General features: G+C 37.3%; 1 protein-coding gene and 1 long non-coding RNA gene across 15 annotated transcripts in view; one reads left to right on the top strand and one right to left on the bottom strand.

The window, feature by feature from the left end:
• The window catches only part of LOC144377099 (uncharacterized), a 44,667-nt gene that overhangs the window by 24,625 nt on the left and 9,997 nt on the right, over positions 1–10,045 (top strand). For 3 of the 4 annotated variants that reach the window (XR_013437765.1, XR_013437767.1, XR_013437766.1), the window contains one exon: positions 5,715–5,791. This is a non-coding gene — a long non-coding RNA (uncharacterized LOC144377099). Of the gene's footprint in view, positions 1–3,493; positions 9,014–10,045 lie in introns of those variants that run through there. The other variant, XR_013437768.1, reaches the window with a different exon arrangement.
• The window catches only part of Znf143 (zinc finger protein 143), a 62,511-nt gene continuing 53,112 nt past the window's right edge, over positions 647–10,045 (bottom strand). For 8 of the 11 annotated variants that reach the window (XM_040284762.2, XM_040284766.2, XM_040284767.2 and 5 more), the window contains 3 exons: positions 5,362–5,448; positions 2,089–2,235; positions 647–1,206 (listed from right to left, as the gene is read on the bottom strand). In XM_040284762.2, the coding sequence (XP_040140696.2) occupies positions 1,123–1,206; positions 2,089–2,235; positions 5,362–5,448 (318 nt within the window). In that variant the 3' untranslated portion in view covers positions 647–1,122. The remainder of the gene's footprint in view (positions 1,207–2,088; positions 2,236–5,361; positions 5,449–10,045) is intronic. The other 3 variants (XM_021727373.3, XM_021727375.3, XM_013359353.4) reach the window with 1 other exon arrangement.

The raw sequence follows: 10,045 nt of genomic DNA on the forward strand, positions 1-10,045 counted from the left end.
CTTTATATGGTGCTGAAGATTGAACCCAGGGCCTCACACATGCTAGGCAAGCGCTCTACCACTGAGCTACAACTCCAGCACCCCCCAGCCCTTTTTATATTTTATTTATAGACAGGGTCTCACTAAATTGTTGAGGCTGGCTTTGAACTCTGATCCTCCTATCTCAGTGTCCTAAACTGTTGGGATTACAGGCATGTGCCATGGAACCTGGCTTCTGGTGAAACTTTTGACAATTCATTATTTAAAAAACAAAAACAAAAACACTTAGTTGGTAGAGTGCTTGCCTTGCATGTACAAGGCCCTGGATTCGATTCCCAGCACCACAAAAACAACCCGCCCAAAACAGTAATAAATGAGTCAAAATACATTCTACTGTCATGTATAACTCATTAGAACACATTAAAAAAAAAGTAACAAAAGACTGAACACTTAGTAAAATCTTTAACAAAACCCAAATGCTGGATTTAATGTTTTAATTTTAAATAACCAAACTTTATAATTTTATACATAATCCAATGTAATGCTAATAAAATTAGCATTTAAGCTCCAAGGGTTGGTATGTAACAGGGATAGTCTTCAAACCATGAGATACCAATAAAAATGAACAAGTACATAGTAGAACAAAAACTGCAGACACTCTACTAACTCAGGGAAATATCTGAAGGCTTTACATCCTTTATTGACCATGATGGCTTTTGGAAATATGATTGTTTGACATGTAGAACCTTGACATTTTAGATACAGGCTTTATTTTTTATTTTTTTCACAGTAAGTTAATAATCCATTATAACACTCCGAAAGACTTCACTGGTCTTGCAAGTGGGTTCTAGGAGCTTGTGATCTGATAAAAGAGTAACATGAAAATTTACTGTATTGCCCTAATTTCATACTTCCTTGTACACAATGAATCACTTTGGGAATCTATTCCAAGGGTTATATACACAAAAGTGTCAAGAATAAAATGTTCTCCACTCTTGCATAAAAATGTGTACAGTGTATCAGGAATGGAAAACTGGTTTTCCAGGGCCCGGGGCTTCAGGCATTTCTGCTGCCAGAAGATGGGATTTCTGCTGCCACAAGATGAAAGGCTCCTTCTACTTTATTGCTTCATTGTTTTGAGGATTAGTCATCCAACCCTGGCGTTTCCCCTTGTTGGATCCTAGATGCTATTCTAATGGCTTCTTCCAAAGATGGCTGTTCTCCAAGCTGAAAAAGGAACATACACATCAAACACTAACAATCCAAAAGCCACAGCCAAGATAATGCTGAAAGAAATGTTATATGCCAGAAGTGAAATGTCTCTCTGTAATTTTAGGGCTTGTTAAAAATATTATTCTGACCTAATCATTTAGAGTACAAAACCAAATTTCTGTGGGGGAGAATAATGCAGTTTGTTTACTTGGGATTTTGATAAACTCTTTATTCATTTCAAGGGACAAAAGGTAATCATCTTGGCCAGTCTGGAGATGAACTTCTCAGACTGTTAGCTTCTCTACCCATAAATTAAAGAAAACTAACCTGGCATGTTGGCTGGCATTTTCTTGAGTGTGTTCCAACCCTTTATCAAGTAAACACATGGAAGAAAATTGTCCCCAAGGAAAGGATATCTGCACCTAACATCCAGGATTCTAGATTCTCTACTTGAATCCAGTGACTTTTCCCAGAGAGTAGCTCCTTGCAGGTCTTCTGACATTCCCCACTTTAAAAGGGGGGCAGTGCAGGGATTCTCAGAAGACTAATTTAGGATCTGTGTTCACCTCCAAGAGTAGCTCTTAAGAACTTCACAAAATACTGCCTAGTTAGACTTTTATTTTGATAGTAAAGATGGCTGGTTGGATACACACAGGGACACATGCCTGAGATATTTTTCTTGCTATAAATTTCTCAAGAATATGCAGAGGTAGTAAAGAACAAAATGTTAGTCTCTTTGAGATCACCTCAGATATAGAAATTTTCTTAAAGTAAGCCAGGTATCCAGATAAGTCTGTGTCCTGCTTTTGTGTGGGTCACATATAAAGCCCAGTGTCCTGGGTTGAGAGCTATGAGTAGCACTGCTGTCAGCTGAAAATAGCCTGTCCTTGTACTCACCTGAACTGCAATCTGGGTGCCATTGGATGTTGCCACTAAGGTCAGAGGTCTGGTTTCTGTGGTTACTAAATGATGGCTATGCTGCTGGTGCCCTATTTCTGATGAGGCTGTATGGAATGCTGCCAGGTCTTGAGCAACAATTGCAACCTTAAGTAAAACAAAGCACACATGAAGACTTAAAGTCTATGACTCAAATAGGCTAAAGTCCATTTAATGCAAGGGATTATCTTTAAATTCAAAAGGAAATACTCCAAAAAAAAAAACAAAAAAAAAAAAAACAAAAGGAAATACTCCTTTCTGATCATAGAATTATGAAGCCTATCACTGGAGGAGACCTTATACTATCCATTCTGGATTTTTTTTTTTTTTTGGTACCAAGGATTGAACTTAGATTTAATCACTGAACAACATCCCAGCCCCATTTTGTATTTTGTTAGAGACAGGATCTCACTGAGTTGCTTAGCACCTTGCTTTTGCTGAGTCTGGCTTTGAACTCAATCCTCCTGTCTCAGCCTCCTGAGCCGCTGGGATTACTGGCGTGTACTGCCAGGCCTGGCTTGGACTCCTCTCTTGTATTTGAGGAAGTTAAGGCTCAGAGAGAAGGGATTTGTTTACGTTTATGAAGTGAACCATTGGCAAAATAGAGTAGAGGACACTGGAGAAGTAGATCTGCTGTGCCAGGGATATGTGGTTGTACTTAGGATCTATTACCTGGAAACAGCTGCTTGGAAAATTATATTGGTAGACTACATTACAAACGTTATTTATTTCTGAGTGTGGATCAGTGGTAGATAATAGACTATTTTCTCCTGTTTACCTGTTTCATTTAAAATTAAATTTCCATTTTTAAAAATATTTATTTTTAGTTGTAGTTGGACACAATACCTTTATTTCACTTATTTAAATTTTTTATGTGGTGCTGAGGATCAAACCCAGGGTCTCCTCATGTTCGAGGCAAGTGCTCTACCGCTGAGCCAAACCCCAGCCCCTAAATTTCCATTTAACTAGGAAAACTGGAAGAACCAATAGTATTACTGATGAACAACATCACTTCTTATACTCAAATTTCTGTTGTGTAGATTGACCCAAGGGACACTTTGCCACTAAGCCACATCCCCCGCTCTTTTTATTTTTTAAGACAAGGTCTCTCTAAGTTGTTTAGGGCATCACAAGGTTGCTGAGGCTGGTTATGAATTGTTATCCTCCTGCCTAAACTACCTGAGTCACTGGGATTTCGGGTGTCTGCCATTGAACCCATTTTAAATTTCCAATCTAAATTTCCCATTTTAGATTCCACAGAACCTTTTGATATTCCTCCTGAAGCCTCTGGCCAAATATGTTAACAGTGCTTGTGTAACTCTTACACCACAAATGTATTAGCTTTTCTCTTTTTATTTTGAGACAGGGTTTCTGTAAATGACCGAGGCTGACCTTGAACTTGTGATGATCCTCCTGCCTCAGCTTCCTGAATAGCTGGAATTACAGACTTGCTCACAGAACCTGGCATAAATACAACTTCTTTTTAAATTTTATTTATTTGGTGCTGGAGATTGAACCCAAGGGTGCTTTACCATTGAGCTACATCTCCAGTCCTATTTTAATTTCTGAGACAGGGTCTTGCTAAGTTGCTTAGGACCTAAGTTGCTGAGGCTAGCTTCAAACTTGAGATCCTTATGCACCACTCTGTCTTGTTAATGTAGCTTTTAAAAATGTATATGATATAGAAAATGATAAAAACTACTTTTGTTACATGATATTCTGAAATTTCTAGGCTGGTGTGTAGCTCATATCAGTAGAACATTTGATTAGCATGTACTGGGTACTGGGTTGATCCTCAGTACTGAAAAATAAATAAACAAATAAATAAGATTTCTTCAGCCAAATTCAGAGAAAGAAACAGATTAAAAATTTAAATTGTTCAACCACAAGACTGGGATCCTAGTTAGAATATACTCTGTTTGTATAAATATGTCAAAATATACTCTACAGGCATGTATATCTAAAAAAGAACAAATAAAATTTTTGAAAAGTAAAATTGCTGTTTTACTTGGCAATTAATCTACTAAAAATGGTACATTTTTAAGCAAATAGATATTTAGCTTTGATCAATTCCATTAATGTTCAAAAAATAGCAACAAACAAAAACTAGATTTCAATTCACCAATAGCATAGAGGCCTATACTGTTTGTTTGTTTTGTGAGGTGTACCTAGGGCCTTCTACATGTTAGGTAAGTGCTCTACCACTAAGCCAGCCCCTGGAGTAGTTTAAACTAGACTAAACCTCCTGAAGATAACAATTATAAACTCTTGATAAAAATAAAAAAAAAAATTTGAAGGCACTGAAGAACAATGAAAAATAAGAAAAATAACTAGACAGGATTCTCAAAAGAAGAAAATCACCTGGGTTACATCTATGCTTTAGATAGATTTTCCTTTGAAGATGCAAACTATCTTTTTGACATGGAGTAACTTAGGGTATAATGGAATCCAAGGCTTCCAGAATAGCTATACGTTGAGAGGGATATGTAAGAAGGGATTAACTAGAGAGAGGACCCTCAAATCTACTTTCCTCAAATCCTTAAGACCTATAAAACCACAAATATGTGCAGTTTGCAGTAAAGTCCCAATAAACAGTAGCTGACTCTAGGCCTAAGGGAAATGATTCTGAGTTTGTAAACTCAAATTGACATGAAGGAAAGCCACTGGAAATGATGAATTAGTTAATAAATACAAAGTATTATGTTCTCACCTATCTGTAACAAAATTTACAAGATATGTTAATGCCAAAATACCATATAGGGCTGGGTGTGGTGGCACACACCTATAATCCCAGCGGCTCGGGAGGCTGAGACAGGAGGATCTAGGGTTGAAAGCCAGCCTCAGCAACAGCGAGGTGCTGAGCAACTCAGACCCTTTGTCTAAATAAAATACAAAATAGGGCTGGGGAAGTGGCTTAGTGGTTTCATGCCCCTGAGTTCAATCCCCGATACCCCCGCCAAAATAAAAATAAATAAATAAAAATCTGGGGCTGTAGCTCCGTGGTAGAGCACTTCCCTGTATGAGGCACTGGATTTGATTTTCAGCACTGCATATAAATAAATAAATAAAATAAAGGTCCATCAACAACTAAAATAATAATAATAATAAGACTAGCACTATTATCTATTTTTAAAAAACTTGAAATCATAATAAAATTCCTCCAAAAGGAAAAACTCTGGGCTCAGATGATGTCACTAATTCTATTGAACTTTTAAGGAAAAAAATAATGCTAACCTTACACAAACAGAAAATTGTACTGAAGAAATCACTTCCCAACTTGTTTTGTAAAGCTGGCACAGCTTTGATTTGGAAATAGATGAACTCATAGGGAAAAAAAAAATTATAAACATGAACATCAACATACAAATTTTCAAAAAATTTTAACAAAATATTAGCACAGTGTTATAGACATAAGCAAATTGTTATTATTTTCCATAGTAGCTGTGATTTTCTTTTCTATGTACTGGGAATTGTGCTTTTTGTGTATGTATGCTACTGGGAATTGGAACCCAGGACCTAGTACATGCTAAGCAACTGCTTTACCACTATGCTACATCCTCAGCCCTTTTTATTTTATTTTGAGACAGGATCTTACTAAGTTGCTAAGGCTGGCCTCAAACTTGCAATCCTCCTGCCTCAGCCTCCTAAATCACCGAGACTACAGGTATGTGGCACCACATCCAGCATGGCTGTGCCATTTTACATTCTTACTAGTGATACTTAAAGAGTTCCAATTTCTTTACATCTTTGCTAACATTTTTTTTTTGCGGGGGGTGGGGTTGTATAATAGACATCCTAATGGGTAATGTAAAAGTTCACTTTAATTTTGATTTGTAGTTCCCTAATGATTGATATTGAACATCTTTTTATGAATTTCTTGGCCTTTTTCTTTATGTCTACTTAAGTTCTTTGCTCATTTTTAAGTTGGGGTTTTTAGTGTTGTTGTGCAAATCGGAGATATGATTTGCAAGTATTTTGTAGGCTATCTTTTCACTCTCTTGGTAATATCCTTTTTTTTAAAAAATATATTTTTTTAGTTGTACATGGACACAATACCTTTACTTATTTTTATCTGGTGCTTAGGATCGAACCAGTGCCTCACACGTTCAAAGCGTATGCTCTACACTGAGCCACAACCCCAGCCCTTGGTAATATCCTTTTGATGCACAAAAACTTTTTTCTTTCCAGTGCTAGAGACTGAGCCATGTTAGGCAAGTGCTCTACTGCTGAGCTACACTTTGATGAAACACAATTTATCTATTTTTTTCCCCTTTCATTGTCTATGCTTTTAGTATCATATAAGAAATCACTGCCTAGTCCAAGGTCATGAAGATTTTCATCTATTTTCTTCTTAGAGTTTTATAGTTTTTGCTCTTAAATTCAGATCTTTGATCCACTTTGAATTATTTTTTGTACATGGCATAAGGGCACAATTTCATTCTTATTCCATTGAATGGTCAGTTTAAAAAATGTGTGTGTGTGTGTATATATATATATATATATATATATATATATATATATATATATATATTTTATTTTAAACTGTGGATGGACATAATACCTTTATTTTAATTACTTTTATGTGGTGCTGAGGATCAAACCCAGAGCCTTACACTTGCTAGGCAAGTGCTCTATTACTGAGCCACAACCCCAGCCCTCAATTTTTTAAAAAATATTTATTTTCTTTTTTAGTTGTAGGTGGACACAATACCTTTATTTTATTTTTATGGGGTGCTGAGGATTGAACCCAGTGCCTCAGGTGCCAGGAGAGTGCTCTACATTTGAGCCACAACCCCAGCCCTGAATGGTCAATTTTTAAGCAGAGACAGGGGTATAACTCAGTGATAGAGTGTGCTTAGCATACATAAAGAAATGGGTTTGCTCCTATGCACTAACTCAAAAAAATTAAGAATGGGAAATGCAATAGTGGGAGGGGAAGGGGGAGAGGAAAAGGAGGAGACTGAGTCAGGAAGGACTTCCCAATGAATATACAGAAACAGCTGTAGCAAATTTAAGGATTAAAGTAATTCACAGGTTATGTCCAAACATCCCAGAAGCCAATATTTGCCCAAAGACCTACTGCTGCAGCCGCTGCAGCAGCCAAAGGAGTAGTCCTTAGGTGAAACCCCCACCCCTTGTGTTATTTTCTTTTGCTGGAAACTGCCTGGTTTCATTCCAGCTTTCAAAGCCTCATCTCCTGATTAGTTTCCATACTCACAAATCTATAGACAATCTACGTAAGAATGCTTGCCTTAGGGTCTGGACTTGCAGTTGGTACAAGGTATATTTACCCAAGCTGGGTTATAAACCCATCCTGGAATCTTTGAACCAAGGAAATGACTGCAAACTGATTATTAGGTGGGACCTCCTGTTCACAAGATAGCCTGAAGGCAAGTACCTGTGCTTTGTTTTGGTCTCTTTTTAAAAATAAAGGTATAATTAGCATATAGTAAAAAAGGAATGAAAAAAAATGGACAGATGTTAGGTAGTCTGTTGAATTCTGACACTTAGATACATCTCTAAAACCACTACCTAAAACAAAATCTGGAGTAATTTTTTCATATTCTACTTAATCAATTTCCCTCCAAAATGGATTAATTCCGTCTGTCCATAGTTCATATAATCATACAATATGTATCCTAGTGGAATTGCTGTGTTTTAGAGTAGAGATGTTTGACTTTATTGATTTTTTAATACTAAGGATTCAACCCAGGAGAACTTATCCACTGAGTTTCATCCCCAGCCCTTTTGGTCTTTTATTTTGAGACAGGGTCTCACTAAATTGCTGAGGCTGGCCTCTAACTTGCAATTCTCCTGCCTCAGCCTCCCAAATTACACATGTGTGCAATGGCTCCTAGCAATAGAATCATACAATATGTGTTCTAATTGGAGTTGCTAAATCATAGGAGTTGCTAAATCATAAAGTACAGAGTTCTTTGATTTTATAAGAAACTACCAAATGACTCAGATGGATGTTTTATTTTATCCTCCCACTAGCTGCTTCACATCCTTGTCAACATTTGGTTTTAGATTTTAGCCACTGTCTTGGGTCTAAGATGGTATCTCATAGTGATTTTTAATTTGCTGTTTCTTCCCTCCATCCCTTCCTTTCCTTCTATGCTGGCGATGAAACCCAAGGTTTCTGCTAGAAGTGCTCTACCCTTACCCCCTTATTTTGTATTTCTTTCATGAACAAAACTGTGGAGCATTTTTTTTTTTTTTGCATTATAGGTCATACATAGACTATATCTTCTTTGGGGACAAGTCTGTTCAAATAAAGAATATAAATAGAATGATCTGTACATTTAAAAATTTAGCAGGTGTGCCTGCAGGTGCCATAATGTCAGCAACTTGGGAGGCTAAGGCAGGAGGATCACAAGTTCAAAACTCTGTCTCATAAAAAATAAAAAAGGGCTGGGGATGTGGCTTAGTTTAAAAAGTTTTCATTTTTGTTCATTTTTAAGGGGCTGTTCATCTTTTTATTGTTGATTTGTAGCTGTCTGTTATTTATTATTTATATATATATATAAATAAAAAAATAATCTTTTCCCTGTCTGAGGGATATCTAATCCTTACCTTCCATTGCCTTAGTGAGCAGAATTAACTCTAAGTCCAATGAATCTGTTTTTTTTTCCCCCTCTTTCCTTTTGTTAGTGCCTCTTATATTCTGTCCAAGAAATCTTTACCCTGAGGTTCAAAAATATTTGCCTCTCTTCTAAAGTTTTATGATTCTGAGTTTTGCATTTCAAGGTATATAAGACCTCCAACTTTGTTCTATTTGGGAGGCTAAAGTGAGAGGATTTCTTGAGCCCAAGAGTTAAGAGAATTGCCTGGGCAACAGCAAGATTCTGTCTCCCTGTCTCAAAAAAAAAAAAAAAAAAAAGATTGTTTTGGCTTTATAGGTTCTTTTGCATTTTCATATGAATTTTTTAAATCAGCTCAACTTATCTAAGCCAGGTGTGGTATCCCACACCTTAATCCCAGTGATTCGGGGCTAAAGCAGGAAGATTGCAAGTTTGAGGCCAACCTGGCCAATTTATTGAGATCCTGTCTCAAAGAAAATAAAAAGGGCTGAGGGTATAGCTCAATGGTAGAGTGCTAATCAAGCATGCAGGAGGCCCTGGTTCAATCCCCAGACTGCAGGGGATATACTGTTCAGGCAGTTCTGGGAACCATGAACCAGCTTTTGAATATGAATCTTGGAGGTCAGTAGGTCTGAGCTGACTCAGAGACATTTCTTCCACAGAGGACTAGAGTGTGACTAGCTGGGTGTGTATGGCTTTGTCTGTGTTTCTCTTTTGGGTTTGCGCATACATCTTGTCTCACTGAATGAAAATTCTGTGGGCACAGACTGTCCTTTTCACCATTTTGCTCCTTGTATGTCGCATGCAGCTGATGCTCAATAAACACTCATTGAAAGACTGTCCAAGGATTCTCTCTAGGTTCCCTAAAATCTCTCTCTGGATGAGTCCACTTCAATCTTTTTTTTTTTTTTTTCTTTTTAACCAGGGATTGAACCCAGGGGTACTTAACCACTGAGCCACATCCCCAGACCTTTTTATATTTTATCCTGAGACAGGGTCTCTGTAAATTGCTTAGGGCCTTGCTAAATTGCTGAGGCTGGCTTTAACTCACAATCCTCCTGCCTTAGCCTCCCAAGTCTCTGGGATTACAGTATGTGCCACTGTGCCTGGCATTCATTTCAATCTTTTTTTTAAATTTTGTTTTGGTGGTGCTAGAGATTGAACCCAGGGCCTTGTGTATGCAAGACAAACACTCTACCAACTGAGCTATCTCCCCAACCTTCCATTTCAATCTTAATAGTAAGAAATAGAGAAACAAGATGGTGGAATACAAGTACCTTCCATGTGACTCTGAGAGTGAGAGGAGTCAAGATAACAAAGGAGAAACCATATAC

Source organism: Ictidomys tridecemlineatus, chromosome 4 (assembly GCF_052094955.1).
Source record: "Ictidomys tridecemlineatus isolate mIctTri1 chromosome 4, mIctTri1.hap1, whole genome shotgun sequence".
NCBI lineage: Eukaryota > Metazoa > Chordata > Mammalia > Rodentia > Sciuridae > Ictidomys > Ictidomys tridecemlineatus.